Below are 22,650 nucleotides of genomic sequence, written 5' to 3' on the forward strand. Positions count from 1 at the left end.
TTATTCATGGATTCAAAAGACTTTGTAGCAATGTTTGCAGATTTCAGTAAGGGCTTTGTTTATATTAACAGGCAGACTGCTGACAAAATAAACTGAGAATATGATGTAAAGTCTAAGGGAATAAATCTCATTCATGAAACACTTACAGACAATATCTAAAGTAAAATTTAAGGGATAACTGTCTCAGCCTTTCAAAAAACATAGGCTGTTCATCCAGGTCACAACAGAATCCTTCAGATCTTCATCATTTGTGAAGCATTTACTGACAAGATGCTCCACCAGTTTCTGAAATGAGAGAGAGACTGTCAGTGCCACATCCAGACTGTAGGGACGATGCTGAAAAATGTCCCACTGGAATTTCTCATGCAGTAAGGCTTGTCTCTTCTGGGCAGTATGTGTGCATGCATTGATGTGCAACAGAAAAATTCGATGCAAGAGCTCACTTCTTCTGTGGTTCTGGAGAATGCTAATGCAGTGTCCATTCTCGCAGCTTTCTGGTCATCTGTGAGCATGTGTAGATGTAGAGCACCATACATGTCTCAGTATTTCACATAGTCTGTTACTTTCAAAAACTGTGAAAACTATTTGATTGCCACTGTTTTAGCTGATGATTGGTACCTGAGTAACAGATCTGTTTGCCAAAAATAAATTGGTAGATAATTCTGATTGGTAATAGTCGGCATCATTTCAGTGAGAACTACCGAAAGATATGACAATACTAACATTAGCATAGGGAAATAAGAGCAAGACTAAGTAAATAGGCACCACCCAAGAAATTGCTTTTATGTGGAGAAATAGTGTTAATATAAACAAACAGTGGCAAATGAGTTTATTGATTATTTGTCATAAAGGGTCCGAGATTTCAAATAGAAGCCTTAAATTTGAATTTTGGTAAGTGTCTTGATAATTTATCATTCCAGTGTAGGATAAGTCTTGTAATGGCTGCTGATTTCTTGCTGTTCTGTCCAACGTGATGGATTGTTCTGCCCCATTGATTGGTATTATTCAGTAAATGTCAACAGAGGATTTAGTGTTAAAACAGCTGTAGAGAATCAGAAGTTTCAGTGTTGTGTTTGTATAAATTCCCTCATATATATTTGAGATCAGACTGAAAATTGCTCTCTCCATTTCTGCTTTTTGTTTAGTTCCTATAAGAATTGTGAATCAAAATTAAATAAGTGTCTATGTAACTTAAAATGTGAATGAGTTGATTTGTAACATTTCAGTTTGAACAGTGAGTGACTGGAATTAATGGTTCTTGCAGGTCACAAATTTCAGCAATAAAGGCATAGATATGTCTCTCAGAGTTGCATCATTGGATTACCTTGGAGTGGTTGCAGCAAGGCTTAGAAAGGATGCTGTAATCTCACAGCTGAAATTAAATACAATAGACCAGATAATTCAAGAGATTAAAGCTGAAGAACAGAGAGAAAATGAGGATAATTGCTCAGGAGATAAGAAAATCAAAACAGTAAGTATCCACATACTGAACTATTGCATTTAAATGGAAAGTACATATTACATTTACAGTAACACCACCCATTTCTTACAGGAAAAGAATGGAACAGAGTTAGATCCTGAGGAGGAAAGAACGCAGTTCCTGCAACGTGTTTTGCTTGACTATTTGGCAGTTAATGGCCAGAATGACCAGGCACTGACATATGCAAGACACTTCTACTTAGCTCAGTGGTACAGAGATGCTACTGCAGAAAAGAGTCGTCCATCCACAGGAGCAAAATTGTCTCCAAATAAAATGCTTACAAAAAAGAAGAAAACCAGGAAAAAAAGAAAAGGTATAGAGCAATTCAGTTGCATTGTTATTTTCACATTATGTACTTGTATTTTGACTCCTGTCAACAGAATTCACAAGAAGTCAGTTACCTTTGTAATTAACCCTTTTTGTATTTTTATATCTTGGTGGTGGTGGTGAAATATTATTATATTTGCACATTACTAACAACACAAATGTCATAGTCTTCCTACATGAACAAAATATAACCATCTTAATCATTTTGTAATAATCTGAATTTGCGAGTCACATTTCAGATTTTCAGTATATTGTTTCAATGTAATTTCTTAGGCAACATTAATGTTTGGTTAGAAACAAAATGCTCAAATCAGAGTAGGCTCAGCTAACTTCATTGTGACCATTTTCAGGAGAAAGTAGTGAAGAAGACAGTCCAAGCAGCTCTGATATAGAAGATGCAGAAGATTCCAAAGTGGATAATGAAAGCAGTGAAAAGAAAGCACAGTTGTACAGAGTAATTGAACTAAGAAAGCAGTTTCTCATCAGCAAAATAAGACCATTTGAGGACAATGTTGGTGTAGGAAAAAGAACTCAGGTCCTACAAACTTACATTGACTATGAAAGTGCAGAGCTCATTTCTAGGTATTTAGCATCAAAGAGACCATTTTCTCAAAGTTTTGATGCCTATCTCAAACATGTAAGTATATTATTTTCTCTGTCTGTCTGTCTGTCTGTCTGTGTGTGTGTGTGTGTGTGTGTGTGTGTGTGTGTGTGTGTGTGTGTGTGAGGTGCATGCACTTTCTTGACTTCAACTAGAAGGTAGGGCACTAACACACAGGTTGAAATGCTGGAGTAGTGGGTAACATGAAAATATTTTTTGAGAAGTGTAGAATATACACCCATTAACATCTTCCTTAAAAAACAGGTTTGGCAGCTTTTGTTTTTCTTTCTCCAAAGCAAAAGAAAGCGTTTGTTGGTATCATTATAAATGCCCATAAACAATGCTGTCTCTCTACAAAATTTTCTTACAGAACCTTCCCAAAGAATGTGTAATGGAATCTTTGCTATTTATGTTGTTTGAAAGCATGTGTCAGCTCATACAACTTGAAATAATTTTGTAAGAACACACGGAGATAAATTTTCTGGAAAGCAGTGATTCGTATTACTCTCCCAAAACCTTGCAATGTTACAGTGTCATTTATTTATGTACAGCACCATCAAACTCAAGTTTTTACTGTCATAGGTACAATAAGTGTTCTAAAGTTCTAAATATGTAGTTTAGTAATTTTCTTTGGAGATGGTAATGTAATTTTAAAGTGAGTTCACACTGCAGGTTTCTTAATCATATACAGGGCGTTACAAAAAGGTACGACTAAACTTTCAGGAAACATTCCTCACACACAAAGAAAGAAAATATGTTATGTGGACATGTGTCCTTAAATGCTTACTTTCAATATTAGAGTTCATTTTATTACTTTTCTTCAAATCACATTAATCATAGAATGGAAACACACAGCAACAGAACGTACCAGCGTGACTTCAAACACTTTGTTACAGGAAATGTTCAAAATGTCCTCCGTTAACGAGGATACATGCATCCACCCTCCGACACATGGAATCCCTGATGCGCTGATGCAGCCCTGGAAATGGCATATTGTATCACAGCCATCCACAATAAGAGCCGAAGAGTCTCTACATTTGGTACGGGGGTTGCGTAGACAAGAGCTTTCAAATGCCCCCATAAATGAAAGTCAAGAGGGTTGAGGTCAGGAGACCGTGGAGGCCATGGAATTGATCCGCCTCTACCAATCCATCGGTCACCGAATCTGTTGTTGAGAAGCGTACAAACACTTTGACTGAAATGTGCAGGAGCTCCATCGTGCATGAATCACATGTTGTGCCGTACTTGTAAAGGCACATGTTCTAGCAGCACAGGTAGAATATGCCGTATGAAATCATGGCCGTGAATCGAGGAAGTACAGCACATACTGACGAAACTAAAATGAGCTCTAACATTGAAATTAAGCGTTTCCGGACACATTTCCACATAACATCCTTTCTTTATTTGTGTGTGAGGAATGTTTCATGAAAGTTTCACCATACCTTTTTGTAACACCCTGTATATTATAGTTAATCATAAAATACCCATCAGGATATAACCTTCAATTTGTTGTGTTTATTGTTTAGATCATGACACTTCTTCATAATGTCTGCTTCTGAAGGCCACTGTAAATGAGCAAACTGAATTGTCAAATTCATTGTTTCCTTTCCACTGGTTCCTCCAACAAGCATGCGGATATAACACCAAAGTTTTTCTAATTTAACCTCACTTCTGAAGCAGGGGTTCTGCTGTTGTAAAGTGTTTCGACACCAGTAGGAATGGCTACCAATGCAGACAAAGCATTTCTTGCATCTATTTTAGCATTGAATATAAAGAAGAAAAAGGAAAGAACACGCTAGTCCAGGGAACGGTTGAAATTGAGAAATAATTATATCCATGGAAATCTAGTGGAAATTTTATTGTCTGTAAAAGAACCAGAGAGCTTATTTTTTATTTTTATTTATTTATTTTAATTACACTCCTGCTGCATAGAATATTTATTTTCTTCTCAAGGTCATCCTTTGTAATATGTGGCTAGGAAGATGCAACACCTCTATAATTTTGGTAATTGTCACTGCTATTTGTTTTTAACAATATATTCTTTTGATCATAGTTCCCGCAAATGTGGAAACTCGTGATACAGTAAGAAAAACTCTTTTCTCATTAAACATGCAAGGTGAAAAATCAACAAAAAAAAAAGTTGGGCATCTTTTAAAGTCGGCTATCAATCGGAATTTCTTTCAAACACATCAGGTACAGTCTAAGTTTGACAGACATGTCAAACAAAGCCACACATTGCCAAATAATTTGACAAACTAGTGGAGTTTGACAAATTGTTTTATTGATACAGTGGCCTGTATGGTGTCAGAATGCAGATATGTCTGGTTACTAAAATTTTGATAGTATTGTTTCTTTTGTTCCAAAAGCATTTTAATTTCTCTGCCAATGTCCCATATTTATGTGCATGTCTGAAAGAACAGACACTGTTGATGACCCACAGCTGAACAAAATACCTGAAAATGTCTTCGTTGATTGTGAATTTCTTGACATTAGATGTATTAGGTATAGATTTACTACCAGATAGTGAGGCATGAAAATTTGTGCCAAACTGAGACTCAAACTCGGATTTCCTGCTTATCGCGAGTGGCAGACTTAACCGATTTGGCTATCCATGTGCACTCTCTGTACTGACCCAAACTTCTTTATGTTGCACTGTCTATATCCTTATTTTGTAGTCCTCTATATTAATTACCTAATGTTTGCAACATTACTTGGTATTACAAGCCTAGATGGCCACACAATGATATCAACCTTGTTCTCGATTCCTCATTGTCTCATTCTCCTTATTAAAGGAATCAAAGTAATGTTGTGAGCATCAGGTGATGAATTAAGTGGACTAAAATATAAGGTTGTAGACAGTGTGATGTATGGATGTTTGGGTTGATCCAGGGAGTATTCTCGGACAGTCAAACTGGTTAGAATGACCACTAATGATAAGCAGGAAATCTGGATTAAAGCTTCAGTCTGGATAAATTTTCATGTGTCACTATTGTGTAGTAGATCTATACCCCCACCCTCAGTAATGTTTTATGCTTGTCCTGGAAAGTGATCCGTCGACAAGTATGTTTGTATTTTCTTTATGCAGACCTAAAAATTATAGTTCTCTGATGACCAAGGAGAAATGGTCTAATGGCAATCGGAAACATGAAGTTAGTGGTTTATAAAATTATCATTCCGAGATGAGGACTGTCCTCTGGAAAGTTTATATGTACATTTAGGAAGAACAGAAGTTTTTTTCCAAGGTCTGCCACTGCATATTTAACTTAAACCTAAGTAACCAGCTGTGTTGTTTGTCGTTCATTCTTGTCCTTTGTAGGGACCCCAGACTTCTCGATACATCTAAAGAGGAGACAACAGAAACGGTGTAGGCGTCCTTACCAGTCTTAAATGTTACATGCTTGTAATTATCATAATGTGGTACAAAAGTTTCAAACATTTCAGAGTTAACAGGTAACAGGGTAGAACAAGTGATAGCCAAATGTAGCATTACTATTTAGTACTTTGCTTTTTGTGTCAAGTAAAGGGAAAAAAAGGATACTGAGTAATGAAAATGAAATGGCTGATGTAAGGAGTATGTGGAAAGGTGACAGGGTAAACATGACAGGATTGACAGATCAGTCAAAGTTACATCTTGAGAGAGATGGTGAAATAGTAATTAAGAGTTTGTGAATCGTAATGCGTATTGGAGTACTTGCTTTTGCTACAGCCTATCTACAGATATGTTGTATTGCCATTGCCCTACTAAGAGATCTGGGTGAGGAATACTACATGGTCACATTATAGTACTACATGAAAACTGCAGTTGTTCGTTTGTTTACTTCATTTCTGTTCAAAGGCAGCTCATTCTACATCCTGCTTTGTTTTGAGATGAAAGACATGGACCTTTGCTCCAAATTGATACAATCCTTTGTGTGATTGTTTTGTTAAATTTAAAACTCTATCTCAAATTTACCATCAGACATTCAGCTTAATGTTTTATTTTTTTCCATACAGATTTTGTGTGTTCTCACAGAGAGTTCAATAGCAATTCGAACTAAAGCAATGAAGTGTCTCACAATGGTTGTAGAGGCTGATCCAGCAGTTCTGGCTAGAATGGATATGCAGTGTGGGGTTAGCCATTCCTTCCTTGACCATTCCACATCTGTTAGAGAAGCTGCTGTAGATCTAGTTGGAAAATTTGTCTTGAGTCGGCCTGACCTTATTGACAAATATTACGACATGCTTTCAGCAAGGATATTGGTAAGTACAAATTTGTGTGTTCATGATAATGGTCTTATCTGTTTTTTATGATTATCTTTTTTATGTGGCCCTTTGAGTGAAACACCTTGTGTCTGAGGTTTTCTTTTCAGTTACTGAAATAGTAACATTTTTATTTTCATGGAGGTCGTAATCTTGATGCTTATAGAGCGCATGGTTAAATCTTTACTATTGAAATATACTGTATTTATCTGATTAGAAGACAAGATTTTTTTCTGAAATTCATTATTCCAAAAGTACAGGGTAATCTTACATTCACAGATTAAACTATTGCTGCTGAGGTTAAGATTTTTACATTGTTTAATAAAGTACAAATGGGTTGTGTTAGTCACAGATGAAGCTTTGTCAACTGAAGTCACGTGCAGATTTATTTTGAAGAAATATGAAGGGCAGGTTTTTCAAATGATACTCATATTTGAAGAGGCTCAAGATTTTCCAATATCCTGAAGTGCTCGATACGGTATCGACATTGCTAGAAAAGTCACATGACATTTGACTCACAAGACACTAGTGCAAGGGGTACGTGAAAAACTATGAACTAGCCACTACAACAGAATATTGCTCTCCTTAAAAGTTCACAAGTCTGTGGAACACGGGAGGGAATAGCAGTAAATTCTATCATCTTAAAAACTCTTGTTTTATTTGAACTGGTGTACTATAAAAGTTCTAGTGCATGTATAGTAACCATGTACAAACATGAATGCTGCTTTTTAAGGAAAGGTGGCATTCAAAAGCGGACATTTTGTCCTTCAAAAAACATTACTTGATTGCAAATGGAGAAAAATATTTTATTTGGTTATGAATGGCTGTATTGATTTTCTAAGTGGTTTCCAAATGAGAAATTTGGTTGCTGCTTGTATGTTAGAATACCAGGTAAAAACGTACAAGCTTTTAATCAGCCTTAGAATATGACAGTGATATTCAGATGAAACAAGTACGAAAATTAATTGAGAGTGAAATGTCTGATAAGCAAACTAAATTTCTTTAAACTAATTGTAAGTGTTGTCATGAGATTAAATTACAGCAGCAAGATCCATTGTGGCGATAGTACAAACAGATGTCAGTAGGCCGCAGGGTGAGTGAAAGTTTGAATATTGGACTGAATCATCGATCTTTTATTTACGTATTAGTAGTTGTTACATATCACTTTCATCCTCAAAAATATTGCAATCCATGTTTCACAATTGCTCAAGCACAGCCCTATGGAGAAGTTGGAGGGGGAACACCTTATAACATCTCGCCTGAGAACTAGATGAGTGCGGAGAGGGAACACCGAGCAGGCAGCAAATTACATCATGTTGCCAACTGTGGGAATCTGTACCGTGTTCTTAAGGCTTTTTAGTTACATCTACCATGTTTAAACTGCAGTTTGCCTGCATTCATTTGTATTCAGAGTTGAAGTAACTTTAAAATTGGACAAATACTGAACAACAGTATTTATTTCTGCAGGAGATGGTAAAAGTCTAGATAGAGGCCAGTGGCATACTTAAACATTTTGTGCTGCAATGTTGTCGAAACTTACTGTTACATGTGACAGGAACAAAAGGGGCAGACGATATGTTCCGAAGCAAGAGACTCTCACATCGATCGAGAAGCAAAATCAGATACATACTCAGATAAAAACAGCTGTGTTCTCAGGTCCCATGGTAATGACAACCTCAGAAACTGCACCATAACAGGAAGAAATGGCCAAATATTTATGACAACAAAGATATAAATTTCACAGCTGTACCACAGATATCAGGATTAGTAAGCAAAAAAAATGTAGAAGAGAAAACAGTTCGCAAATTAGTATAAACTATTTCTTTTCATTAATTTTGTTTCTCCTTTTCTCATTTCTTATCAAAATGTAAACAGTCAATAAATGGCATCTTATATTATCGTATACTTGGGTAAATATGGTAGCTTCACTGCTAGACAGTTCTGTTATGTAGAAATTGTATGCTAATGAAAAAACCTGCTGAAGACACTGTGTATAATTAATAGTCCAACTTTTTCCTGTTCTAGGACACTGGAGTAAGTGTGAGAAAGCGAGTCATAAAAATTCTTAAAGATATTTGTATGGAGTGTCCAGATTTTCCAAAGATACCAGAAATCTGTGTTAAAATGATACGTAGGGTAAATGATGAAGAGGGTAAGTAGCTGAAAAATGATGAAGTTCTCTGTTACAGATGATGGATATGAAATTGTTTCTAATGGTTTTCATGGTTGCAGGTATTAGAAAGCTTGTAATGGAAGTTTTCCAAAACATGTGGTTCACTCCAGTTCGTGAGCGACCTTCATTAGATACTACAGCACTTTTGAGGAAAGTGATGAACATTACTGATGTGGTTGCTGCTTCACGAGATATGGGTCTGGAGTGGTTTGAACAACTTTTACTTAGTGTAAGTAATATTTTTCCTCCTACTTATTTTTTACATTTGCATATGTAAAGAGAATAATTATCTTGTTTTTGAAACTTAATCTTGGGAAATTATTCAGATGTCAGTTAACTTTATGGTTTTTGTATCAAGATCACTAGTGATGCACAATGGTACAGAAACCACTGCAGAGTGAAAGATTCCTTAATGATAGAAAATATAAGTCTTCAAATAAAACAGTACAAAACATTGTTACAACCAGAACAGTTAAAATTTGCACAAGTCTGTTTGTGATAATGTAGTGAGACATCTAAGGACATGAATGGAGTGCCCAGCATGACCCTAAAAATTCCAAAGCTGTGCCCTCAACAGGCAAGGTGATTCTCACCATCCTTTTTGATGTCCGAGGTTCAATACTAATTGAATTCCTCAAGCACAGAAAAACCATTAAGTGATGTGTGCTGTGCGTATGCTGGTTTATCAAGAACGAATGGTCTGGACTGCTCACTGAGGGAGTGATTCTGCTCCAGTATAACATTTGTACAACTGTCTCTAAGGTTACACAAAGTGTAATAGCCAAGTTCAAATGGGGGCAACTTGAGCATTTGCATACAACCTAGACATAGAAATAAATTCTTTGAACAGGGTATTGTTCAGCTCATGAAAAAGAGGGAGCATTGTGCTATGGCCTCTGGTGATTATTGTGATTACTTTGAATAAAGACTTCAGTTATACCCACAGTGTTGTTTTGTGCCTTCTCTTTGAACACGCTTTGTATGTAACAATGCTTATGCACTTGAATGAAAATAGCTGTGTATGGACATGTGCTCCAAATTTGTATATTATTGTTTCATAAATTATTTTCTATTAGACACAAAGAATGTAAGAAGCAACAGTACCATTTTATTGTTAGATGCCCCAAGTGGAAGAGGCGATTTTTTGGTGTTCCATTGTTTTCACTGTTTTTAATGAGATAAACTGGTGCTACATGGTTGGAATGGGAAGAAACCTTTACATGTGCTACAGTGCTAAGTACTTTCTGCCACGCACTTCACAGTGGTGTGCAAACTTTGTATGTAGAGATCTTAATTTCAATATGTGGACACTGCAAAAATTGTTATTTGTACTGAACCTTACATTAAGACCTGTAATTTTTGCAGTAGAAGTTAGCACTTGGTTGTGGGCATTTATAGTTAGCATCATATTGTTGAATTAGTAAACATGATAGTCCCACTAGTAATAGTTTTACCTAAAGAAAGTTTGTTTCTTTGTACTGTGTTACTTCTTGTGCAGCATTGTTGGTTAGTGGGTTCACATTTGTTATTTTCTGTTGCAAGATTTGGTGTGGTACCATCTTGTGACCTTACATAAACAAGAAGAATCTTGGGGCTACTCTTCTAATATGCTGGACCTATATTTGAATTTCTGTCATTGCTGTTCAATTGCTACACTTTTGCCATGCTCCCTACAATAAAATAGCGATTGGTAACAGTAAGAATTTGGTTTCGAATCTTTATAAATGCTACTCACACTAAGTTTTCAGTTTTAAATTCATTGGAAAGTATCTCAAATAAACATGCAGTATGTTTGCATATGAAAGTGAGAATAAGGTGGTGATATCCAGGACGTAAGGTAAGAGTAAAGATCTGCCTTCTGGCCGTAAGTGTGCCAGTCGATACAGGAAGTAAGGGAAGGGTAAAGTTCCACCTTCTTCTCTTAGGTGGGCCAATCGGGCCTGACCCACCACTGTGACATCCTCTGACAATGGCAACATTTGCAGTATGGAGGGATAAGTGGTCACTATTGTGTTTAATGCTTTTGGACCTGCCACTAACTGGTCGTGTAGCTCCTCAGTTGGCCTCATGAGGCTGTGTGTGCCCCCTATCAGTCCCCTCACCACAGAAAAATTGGGAATTGAATCCAGGTCCCCTGCATGGCAGTAGGACAGTCAGTCGCTCTGAGAACTCGGCTATAAAGTCGAATAATATACAGGAGGACATTACCAGAAATCACATGATAGAATTGGTGGCAAATTTAAAATTAGTTATATTTATGAAGACCTGGTGTCTTTCATGCAATAATCACATTAAAATCTAAAACATTTTCTCTCACATTGTGGACATTATTCCAGAAACAACTTGCCATGGATTACATTATACACTACACTTTACATATTCGTCACAACATTGACAGGGAATGGAGATGTCTGTCAGTGAAATTTATAATCTACAGACTTTATCTTCATCTGGTCACCTGTTTTTCTTATTTACATCATGTTTCTCCAAAGTAGATTACTTAATGTCTTTGAGTGAAACAACAGCCAGTGACCATCATATCAGCTGAACACGTGTGTGTGTGTGTGTGTGTGTGTGTGTGTGTGTGTGTGTGTGTGTGTTTTCTGCTCTGAAGGAGGACCTTTTTGTCCAAAACTTAAAAGTTTAGTAGTCTTTTCATTGTGTGTTTCTGCAACTCAACATTACTGTCTCAGTTTAATGTACTGTATCATTATGTATCAGTCCCACTACAGCTGGTGGAAACTACTGTAGTGGCAGCAGATTTTGTGCACGAGATAGACAACCGGAATGTTGTTCTTGGGATTGAGCTCGTGAATAGACATTTCAATTGTACATCAATGAAAAAGGAATTAATTATAATACAGGGTGATTCAAAAAGAATACCACAACTTTAAAAATGTGTATTTAATGAAAGAAACATAATATAACCTTCTGTTATACATCATTACAAAGAGTATTTAAAAAGGTTTTTTTCACTCAAAAACAAGTTCAGAGGTGTTCACTATGGCCCCCTCCAGACACTCGAGCAATATCAACCCGATACTCCAACTCGTTCCACACTCTCTGTAGCATATCAGGCGTAACAGTTTGGATAGCTGCTGTTATTTCTCGTTTCAAATCATCAATGGTGGCTGGGAGAGGTGGCCGAAACACCATATCCTTAACATACCCCCATAAGAAATAATCGCAGGCGGTAAGATCAGGGCTTCTTGGAGGCCAGTGATGAAGTGCTCTGTCACGGGCTGCCTGGCGGCCGATCCATTGCCTCGGGTAGTTGGCGTTCAGGTTCTTCATACAGTTGATTGTGGAATTAGCAGCTCTCTGCTAGCTCTGCGAGTTGATTTTCTTGGGCTGCGAACAAATGCTTGCTGGATGCGTGCTACATTTTCATCACTCGTTCTCGGCCGTCCAGAACTTTTCCCTTTGCACAAACACCCATTCTCTGTAAACTGTTTATACCAACGTTTAATACAGCACCTATCAGGAGGTTTAACATGATACTTCGTTCGAAATGCACGCTGAACAACTGTCGTCGATTCACTTCTGCCGTACTCAATAACACAAAAAGCTTTCTGTTGAGCAGTCGCCATCTCAGCATCAACTGATGCTGAGGCCTAGTCAACAGCACCTCAAGCGAACAAATGTACAACTAAATGAAACTTTATAGCTCCCTTAATTCACCGACAGATAGTGCTTAGCTCTGCCTTTTGTCGTTGCAGAGTTTTAAATTCCTAAAGTTGTGGTATTCTTTTTGAATCACCCTGTATTTAAGTACAATCTGATGTTAAGTGTCTTGCCAGTTGTTCCTTAGTTACAGGTGCTCTGGGGTGACTGTTAATTTTTTTGATGTCAAGTCTCCAGAGTAATATTTTAAAAGTAATTGATCCACAGAATGTATTGAGTGTTAAATATTTTGTAACTAAATATTATATTTTGAGCATTGATTTCTGTGTTGTTGTTTCTTCAGTCTGAAGACTGGTGCGTGATACAACCTCCATGCTAGCCTGTCCTGTGCAAAACCTCTTCATCTCTGTGTAATTACTGCAACCCGCATCCATTTTAATCTGCTTGATGCAGTCAAGCCTTGGTTTCCGTCTACAATTTTTACCCTCCAACATTTACCCCCGTTACCAGATTTACAATTCCTTGATGCCTCGGATGTATTGCATCAGTTGATTACTTCTTTTGGTCAAGTTGTGCCATAAATTTCTTTTCTCCTCAGTTCAGTTCAATTTGATACATTCTTATTAGTTATCGGATCTACTCATCTAATCTTCAAAATTCTCCAGTAGCCACATTGCAAAATATTCTGTTCCCTTTTCTGAGTGATCATCCACATTTCAATTCCAGGAAGACTACATTCCAGGCAAATATATTCTAAAGAGAGTTCCTAACTTCAGTTTGTTTTAGAAGTTAACAAATTTCTCTTTGGGTATAATATGCTAATCCTGACCTCTCTACAGATAAACCTATGAGGGAGTTGCAGCTGCGGTGTGGGCAACTGTATTATTGAGGAACACGAGATATTCCAACCCACCTGCCCCCCACCCCCACCCCCACCCCTCCTGCTTCAAGGTCTGTGGTTGATGGGAGGGGCTGGGGGATATTTTCGTTCATATGTTTTTATTACTTCTCAAACATTGTTGTGCATACAGAGGTTTTACTTGTCCACAAGAGTCAATTCATTGAAATATGTGTATCCTCTGTGTTGTGATAAATAGTGAATACCTAAATCATGTTGCCAAACTTAGGGTTGTTACCACTGGATGCTGATGGGAGCTGCTGTTGCTCTAAGCTACACAGCTACTTTAGTGGCCATTATTTGACAGATTGAGGGAATATTCTGTATTACAGGAAGGTGGATATTAACATTTCTGTCTGCTTCCAGAATAATATTACACCCTTCATTTGTGAGGTGAAAAAACTGTCTAAATATGAGTTGAGCAAGTCACAAAGGAGATGAAAAGTGTTTTAAGTTGGAACTAGTGTAAGTTCACATGGTGTACTCTTACTGAATTGGACCTACTCAGACTTGCAGGATAAGCTACAGGGAATTTTTTTTATCCCCAGTCTGCTGTTCCACCAAAATGAAGCATTTTAATCAAAATTAAGAAACTTCTCAAGCAAACATGGGTGCACAGGAGTCGAGCAATCCTTGTCATCCAGCTGTATGAATCACGTTTCTTGTTAGACCTGGTCAATGGTCATATCAAAGTATGCCATCATTGTGACAATTGGCTACTAGAAACATGTACCACACCAGTAACACAGGCTGGTGGGTGCAGTATTATGCTATGGGTGACCTTCTGAGAAACTAGAATTCTATGGTATCAAAGGAAACAGTCTCAGACTATTAAAAGTGTATCTCAACAACCGTAAACAGGTAGTTTGTGTTTGTAAGGAAATGTCAAACATAGAACATGTTAAATTAGGTGTGCCTCAGGGATCCGTACTGGGCCCCTTCCTGTTTGTGATAATGATCAATGACTCCCCTTGTTTATTAGATCCACCACTGTATTGTATGCAGATGATACAACTTTTCTTCATAGCAATAACAATCTTAATGATCTTAAAACCTGTGCTGAAAATACTCACTCATGCAGCATATTGGTTCAGAGCAAATGGTTTCCTGCTAAATGAAAATAAAACTCAGCAGATAATCATCACTCTAAGAGACAAGCCACTATCTGATGACCCTAGATCTGTTAAATTCCTGGGAGTTTATTTAGACGAAAAGTTATCCTGGGGCCAACATGTAAACTATATTAGTAGTAAGCTATCTAGAGAAATTTATTTATTAAGACAACTCAGAAACTGTGTACTTGAAACATACATCAGATCATCTTATTTTGCATTTTTCCATAGTATAATATCCTGTGGCATTATCTTGTGGGGTAACTGTAGGCATACATGACATCCTATTATTGCAGAAGAAAGCCATTGGGATAATTTCAAATTCTTCACATAAGGCTCACTGAAAACCATTATTTACTAAACAAAAAATTATGACAGTAACAAACATCTATATATACAATGTCTTAATCTTTACGAAGAAGAACCTACAAGATGTGAAACATAGAGAAAATGTACATTGCTACAACCCAAGAAGCATCAAATACATATACACACCTTACCACAGAGTATCAAAATCAATAAATAGCTATGAAGTCACAGTGCACAAACTGTTTATTAAGCTGCCACATGCTATACAGGATCTTCCTGAACCTACATTTCAAGAAAGACTGCATGAATGGTTTATTTCCCACCCGTTCTATGATATCAATGAATTCTTCAACTGTAAAATGCAGTAATCCAACAGATGACCCACTGTATATTTATTGTAATATAAGCTAAAACATTTCAGTAGTCAGTGCCTTATCATACTGTATTATAAATTGTATCTTCATTTGACGTTGTCAATCGCTGTAATGGCCTAAAGACAATAAAATCTTTATTATTTTTATTTATTATTATTATTATTCATTTGGGTTTCCATGGGACCTATGGTAGTAATTGGACACCATGCCAGCTGTAGATTACATGAAAATTGTTGCAGACCACCTGCATCCCTTCATGCTTGATGTCTTCCTCGACACTGATGGCATGTTCCAGCATGATGACTCTCATTGTCACAAAGGCCAGAAATGTGCTAAGGTGGATTTGAGGATCATGATAGTGAACTTGCATTGATGTCTTTGTCAGAAAATTCACCAGAACTGAACCCAGTGGAATACCTTAGGGACAAAATTGGGTTCCAGGTCTGAGCTTACAAACCAGTGGACCTTAATTTCCAGGAGTTCTATGACATGTCTGTAGACACCTGGTGCCACATACTTCTGGAAGCCTATGGAGGCCTTGTCTGATCCATACAATGCAGAATAACTGTTGTATTGTGTCCCAAAGGTGGAGTGCATGCTATTGAGCAAGTGGTGCCATACAATGCAGAATAACTGCTGTATTGTGTCCCAAAGGTGGAGTGCATGCTATTGAGCAAGTGGTGGTGGTGGTGGTGGTGGTGGTGGTGGTGGTGGTGGTAATATTCTTGTTGGATTTGCAGCTGGTATACAATAGCTTGACACAGTTTTCCAGTGCTTTCCAGAGCAGTATTCTGACCTGAAGATGGTAGCCACATGGACCTCTGAAATATTGTCAAGATAACTGTAAGACCTGGTTGCAGACTTTGCAATAATATAATGAATCAGTACACTGGAATGTTTATGTAGTCACATTGGATGATCATAATGTTGTGGCTCATCTGTGTATATTAAAACTGACTGACATATAGCTAAAACCATTGGTCCAAGAAACATGAAATTTGGAGATATTGTGGGCATCAGCTGAGACAGGATTTTTCAAAGTCGACCACTAAGTATATGAAATTTTGCTTGTTAGACTAACTTGCAGCACTGCCTGTCCTGTTATAGTTTGTGTGTAGTAGTAAGGATAGCAGGGTAGGTGTGGAAAAGATGTCGTCTGTCGGAGTGTGCAGGCATGTGGGAGAGACAGGATGGGGGAGTGTGCAAGGACATGGCGGGGACAGGATGATGGACTGCAGTGTTCCTGTGGGAGTGTGGAGTGACATGGCATGGGCAGGATAGTGGGCTGTAGTGTTGCCTCTAGAAGTGTGCAGGGATGTGGCAGGGGCAGGACTGTAGGCTGTTCTGTGCAATGTTGGGGCTGTACTGGGAGGGGGAGATGATGAGAAGGGAAAAGGACATGAAGGTGCTCTGGGGAGGGGGCTGAGAGGCAGGTGGCACCAGGGTTTAGTGAAGACTGAGGACAAGTGGGTTTTAGGACTGACAGAAGTTGTAAGGAGAGTTCCCACTTGTAAAGTTCAGATATGTGGGTGTTAGTTGGAAGTATCTAGCTAGCATGGGCTGTGAAGAAGCTGTTGAAATTGAGCACACCATGTCAAGTGGCACACTCAACAGCCACTATTTAGCAGTGATCATTTGTGTGGACAGACTGTTTGTTCATGATCACCCCCACATAGAGTGCCACACAGTGTTTATTATAAAATTGGTAGACCACATGGCTGCTTTCACAGGTGTCCCTGCCTTTGCTGGGGTAGGGGTTCGTGTATGTCAATGCAGTGTACTACTGAAGGTAGTTGCTGTGCAAACATTCTGTGAATGAAACTTCAGTTATTACACACATTCATTTCCAGATGTCTGTTCACCTTTTGATATGTATAGGGAACTATTACCATATCTGAAAGAAGTCAAAAGTGTGAGTCTCAACCCAAATAACCCATTCATTTTCCTTGTGGTAAATATAGTAAGTGTTTAGATATATTAAAATATTTTGTTTAAAAATACATTATTATTTATAGGGTTTTTATTTGTTGCAGCTTTTTAAGCCAAAGGAGGACAAAGATGACTCGACAAAGCCTCATTCAGAACCTCCAAAGGCTTTGCTGACTGCCTGTAAACAGATTGTAGATTGTCTAATTGAAAATGTGTTAAGACTTGAAGAGACAAGTTTCGCTCCTGACAATGAAGGTCGTGGTTCATCTCAGCGGCTTGTTGCTTGCCTCACTACACTATACCTCTTTGCAAAAATACGCCCACAGCTTTTGATAGATCATGCAACAACATTGCAGCCTTATCTCAGCGTTAAGTGCCAGGTGAGAATAATGTATGTAAAAATTTGGTTATTTATCAGAAGCTGCTTTTTTGTGTGTGAACAATAGTAAATACATTATCTAATAAATTAAGATGCTGCCTTGGGTAAACAAAAACGACCATTTAACATATATTCAGAAAGTAGTACCAATAGTGTATAGTACTGTGTTGTTATTTTATTAGAAGTACAAAATTAAATTTGATTACTTCACCACATAAATCTGACTGTGTGAAGATGATTTTGTCTTATAGATTTCCTTGTGTTGATAAGCCTTGGCATTTATCCTAGATGCATTGCCAACAGCTGTGCATTTGGTATTCTGTCAGTGGTCTGTATTTTCAGTGCTAAGTGCAGCATCTAAATTATCATAATCTATTCCACACTGGGTATTTCTACCTACACTGTCTTATGTCCTTTGCAACACTGTGAAGTACATCTATCTGTGGTGTGGGTTATTTGTGATGAGAGCTTGGGTAATTATCTAAGTGAGAAGTAGGGAGAGACCGAAACATTTTTACAGTATTTCATTTTATAGATTAAAACAGCATCTCTCCCCTTCTGTGCTGCAAAACAGCCTCTGACTGTTCCTTTAAAATTTGGATGAGTCAGTAGGTCTTATTCAAGCTCATGCTTGAAATTTTTGCATGATAAATTGCACACTGAATTCATGTTGTGCTGTTTTTAGACTTGTGGTATGCTGCAGTTATTCACAAGAAAATAAAACTCACTATAACTTGGGCACAGTGCACATGTAAAAAGAAACTTGCCAGTGATGGTAATGGGACACTTTTCATGTGTGTAGTTCCTCTATTCATTCATGAAACTCTCACTAGATTGTAACACTTGATGCTACCACACTCTAGTGCTCTCCAGCAAGACATTTACAGCCTTATTCCTTCAGAAGATAGAATTGCCAGTGACGGGGGGAAAAAATATCTAAAACACTAGCCAGACATTAGTAATAATGTCAGAGAATGGCACATGAAAGTGTAATAGAGATAAACTGAGATGGGGATTCGGTAACAGTTTCAGAAACTCTGTTCATTCCCTTTTGATGTACACAGTGGAACGTGAAAATTGCGTGGAAGATTGTATGGATCCCTTAGTCTCTGCTAGTTGAGCCTTCTGGAAGCCCGTAAGAGCTGTACTTTGTAGAAGACACACCCCCAAGTTTCATTGCTTAGTGCTAATGGTCATTTCAGGGCACAGTCTGAAGGCTATCTATGACATGTTCAAAAAAACTTCAGTCAATATCAACAGTTCCAAAAACATTGACTTTCGTTATTCATGTGTGAAGTATTTTAAATGCTTCAGATAATCGAAATTCTGTAACAGATTACTGAGAAATAAATATATTGTAATATGTCTCGCAGGATGGCTCTTGTTTGAGAGCCTTTATATATGAACCACACCCGAACTGAATTAATATGCATTAGGTAACCTTAGCTATTGAATCAAATAATCTTGCTTTACTCACCTGAAAATATGACATAAACTGCTTGCTGAAGAAATTTGTTTAGGTAAAAATTTTTAAACAGTCGGCCACAATGTTACATTACCTAAGATTGTACCAATTGTTGGTTGCTCATTCTTGCTGTTGTGATCCAGTAAACACAGAACAGTTTTGTTAAATGTGTTAAGTCAAAATTTGAGACTTCTAGACAAATCTGAAATAATTTATCAAATGAGTCCATAAGTTTATTCTTACTCATTCTGACAGACAGTGTGGATATATATTTCTATTGGCTTATGACTGAAGAAAATCATTTCAAGTTGCTCATTTTCACTATGCATTTAAAATTTATAACCAGGTAAGATAACCTTTTTTGAATTATTCATATTTCTTATCTTTCTGATTAAGAGTGAAACTCTGTTGCCACATAAATTTTCTCTTTGTCATATTGCATAAGATTATCTACTTGCAGAACCTTCCACATTTGAATTATATACAGTATAAAATTGCCTTCTACCATATCATTGTAAGATGTATTCTTTTTCTGCCCATTAATCTGTATCTTTTGAAAGGCCAATTGTCTCTTTTTCTGTTTGTTTTCTGAGTACATGATAATACCATTTGAATTTTATAAAAGACATAGCATAAATGTTTATCATATACTGTTATCTGGTATTAATATCATGTAATTGAAGAAAATATTTTTTTTAAATAAATTGATTAATTGTTCAATAATTGTCTGTGTATATGGACATCTTTCATTTCCAGACACAGGGAGACTATCAGATAATAAGCAGTGTGGCTCGCACATTAGAGTTAGTGGTTCCACTTATAGAACATCCGAGTGAAACATTCCTTGCTCAGCTGGAAGAAGATTCTGTAAAGCTTATACTTCAACATGACCGTGCTGTTGTTCAATCATGCTTGTCATGTTTAGGTTCTGTTGTAAATAATGTCACCAGAAATTTCAAACTGATTCGTGACTGCTTCAATAAATATTATGGTAAGTGAATTAAATATTTACTGTAACGTTTTGAAAGTCTTCTTTTTTTATGTTGTTGTGGCTTTGTTTTCAAAAAGTTCTTACTTCATTCAGGTAATGAATGTGTTCTTTAGTGTATGTCAGAATTTTGAGATTATTCGTATGCCCGAGTTCTAGTTCTCATAAAAACTCAGATTTTTGTTAGATTAAAAAATCTAACAGGTATTTTTGAGTTCAATTAAATGATAATCAAGTGAACAGTTGTTTCCACCAACTCGGTGCTTTTACGAGTCACATCACTATTGGAGTTATGTGATATGCACTTCCTCTTACCTGAGAACTATTTCATTAATCCAGTTATAGAACATGTACAATTAAATGTTCATCCTAATTTTTATTCATTTGTTTTGCATGTACGAAGATGAAAGACATGATAAATACCAGAAAAAATCTGAGGACCAACATGAGATTAAAGTGGGGATCTAGGGGTTTTAGGTCTGGCGTGTAGCCATCAAACCACATTAAAATATGAACATTTTAAGGGGAGGAAATAAATTTATCATTTATGTGGTGACCGAAATGTGCTATATTTGTAATAAATAGATGTGCATACAATGGAAAACAGTTGCCATTAAAAGCATGCTTCTGTGCAGTCCACCTCAGAGACGCAAGAATAAAGAGGATAAGAAACCTACAAGGGGAGGTTAAAAAGCTACCGGATCATCTAACACTCAAGTTGTCTGATAAGTCTGTAGAATATATGTCCTCGATGAAATGGGCCAAGATACCTGCTGAAAGAAAAGGATCAGTCTCTGCTTGAGCTTTCAAATGCTGTACAGTAACAGTCTTCGGTGTAACATTACAAATGTAATTTTCCATGTAGCTAATGCATCCATTTTACAACCTTCAGGTCAGCTACTAAGACAACAAATTCCCAGATGGAATGAGGAATACCACTTACCAACTCAGAACAGTTGTACACTTATGCACAGTTGTAAATGCTGGCTGATCCCAGAGAAAACTCGAATAACTCCTATGGAGAGCAAGAAGAGCTCATGGCAGGTGTTCTTGGGCTTGTTAACTATCTACTTAAACGAAAGATGTGAAACAGTCAAAAGGATTTGAAACTTCCTGGGAGATTAAAACTGTATGACATACCAGGACTCAAACCTGGGACCTTTGCCTTTTGCGGACCCAACTGAGTTATCCAAGCACAACTCACAATCCACCCTCACAGTTTTACTTTCACCAGTACCTCAACTTTGGAAGACAGGAGTTTAGGTACTGGCAGAAATAAAGCTGTAAGGGTGCGTTCTAAGTTTTGCTTGGTTAACTGAGTCAGTAGAACACTTGCACACAAAAGGCAAAGGTCCCAGATTTGAGTCCTGGTCCACTCCACACATTTTTAATCTGTCAGGAAGTCTCAAATCGGCACCCACTGCAGTTATGTCTCCAAACGACTGGAGACATTGCTTGGACAATGGCAAAACATTTTGCTAAGGCTACTGCCACCACAAATGTCGATGTGGCATCCTGTTTGCACTTTGGAATTTTGAGACCCTGCAATGCTAAGATATGTAACCGCTGCTTCTTCATGTAGGAGCTGCATTCTGTCCCATATGAGACACCATTACTGCATCCAGTCCTGACTAAATAAATTGCAGCATGTTTTAAGCACCTTTGAAACAAAAAACTAGAACTTTTTAAGACAATATGACAGACAGGACAATTTTTCCACTCTTGGATGGAGGCTAGTTTGGTCTCTAATCTTCTCAAATCAGGAAAAGTGTGTAAACAGAAGTGTTGCATTCACTAGCTCAACCATTGACTGGTCCTGTGTTAAGCAACCAGGAAGCTCCTAACCAACTTTGAAATTGGCCCCCAGGACTGTTACCAACTTGACCCTACTAGAGGCATCTAGGTCTTTCTTACGCAGATAGCATTTTATTGGAACATTTTCTTTATTATTCTCCCCCCCCCCCCCCCCCCCCCCCCCCGACATAAAAATGCATATGAAACATACTTGTTGTTCCAGTATACTGGGACATCTCCATTGATGGGACTTCTGTGGTCATCTGCCTGTATTCACACAGTCTTTTCTATCATAGTGGTTGTTCCGATACCAAGTTGGTAAAGTTCCAAGTGATTGATTTGAGCTGACGGATAACATTCCTCGAAGAAGGAATTTAATTGTATGCTACGGTCGCAGGTTTGAATCCTGCCTCGGGCATGGATGTGTGTGATGTCCTTAGGTTAGTTAGGTTTAAGTAGTTCTAAGTTTTAGGGGACTGATGACCACAGCAGTTGAGTCCCATAGTGCTCAGAGCCAATTTAATTCTAACAATCTTTGCCATTAATAGTTAAAAGTAAGAAAGTCAGAACTGTAATATTTGTTTGTGGGTGGCTTTGCAATATTTAATTAACCCTCGAATTGGGCAACAATGACTTGCCACTTACAGTTTATAGTTGGAAGAGAGGGAGGAGTGGGACAAAGGCTTTCGCTTTAGAGCATAGATGCAAATGTGTGATACAATTCTAAATTTTGAACATACTGTATGATGAGATTCTGAGCTTTAAATATGATTCACAGGTGCTGTAGTAACCACACTTGAGGGACCTAAAGAAAAGATTCTTGACTGAACATGTTTAACTGCTTATGCCACGACTCATGTGAAGCCAACTGGGCATGTTGTATAAAGCTTTTGTGTAATCTTAGCTAGATAGGGATGTGCAGGATAGGGCTCAGCAAGACCTATTTATCTGAAGACAA

At 37.5% G+C, this 22,650-nt stretch overlaps 1 protein-coding gene across 4 annotated transcripts in view; it reads left to right on the forward strand.

Moving 5' to 3' along the window:
- LOC126298523 (nipped-B-like protein) overlaps positions 1 to 22,650 on the forward strand; it is a 362,304-nt gene that overhangs the window by 296,504 nt on the left and 43,150 nt on the right. For all 4 annotated transcript variants that reach the window (XM_049989881.1, XM_049989883.1, XM_049989880.1 and 1 more), the window contains exons 17-24: positions 1,265 to 1,471; positions 1,553 to 1,793; positions 2,158 to 2,444; positions 6,402 to 6,647; positions 8,673 to 8,799; positions 8,880 to 9,049; positions 17,171 to 17,446; positions 19,667 to 19,901. In XM_049989881.1, the coding sequence (XP_049845838.1) occupies positions 1,265 to 1,471; positions 1,553 to 1,793; positions 2,158 to 2,444; positions 6,402 to 6,647; positions 8,673 to 8,799; positions 8,880 to 9,049; positions 17,171 to 17,446; positions 19,667 to 19,901 (1,789 nt within the window). The remainder of the gene's footprint in view (positions 1 to 1,264; positions 1,472 to 1,552; positions 1,794 to 2,157; positions 2,445 to 6,401; positions 6,648 to 8,672; positions 8,800 to 8,879; positions 9,050 to 17,170; positions 17,447 to 19,666; positions 19,902 to 22,650) is intronic.

This window comes from Schistocerca gregaria, chromosome X (genome assembly GCF_023897955.1).
Source record: "Schistocerca gregaria isolate iqSchGreg1 chromosome X, iqSchGreg1.2, whole genome shotgun sequence".
NCBI lineage: Eukaryota > Metazoa > Arthropoda > Insecta > Orthoptera > Acrididae > Schistocerca > Schistocerca gregaria.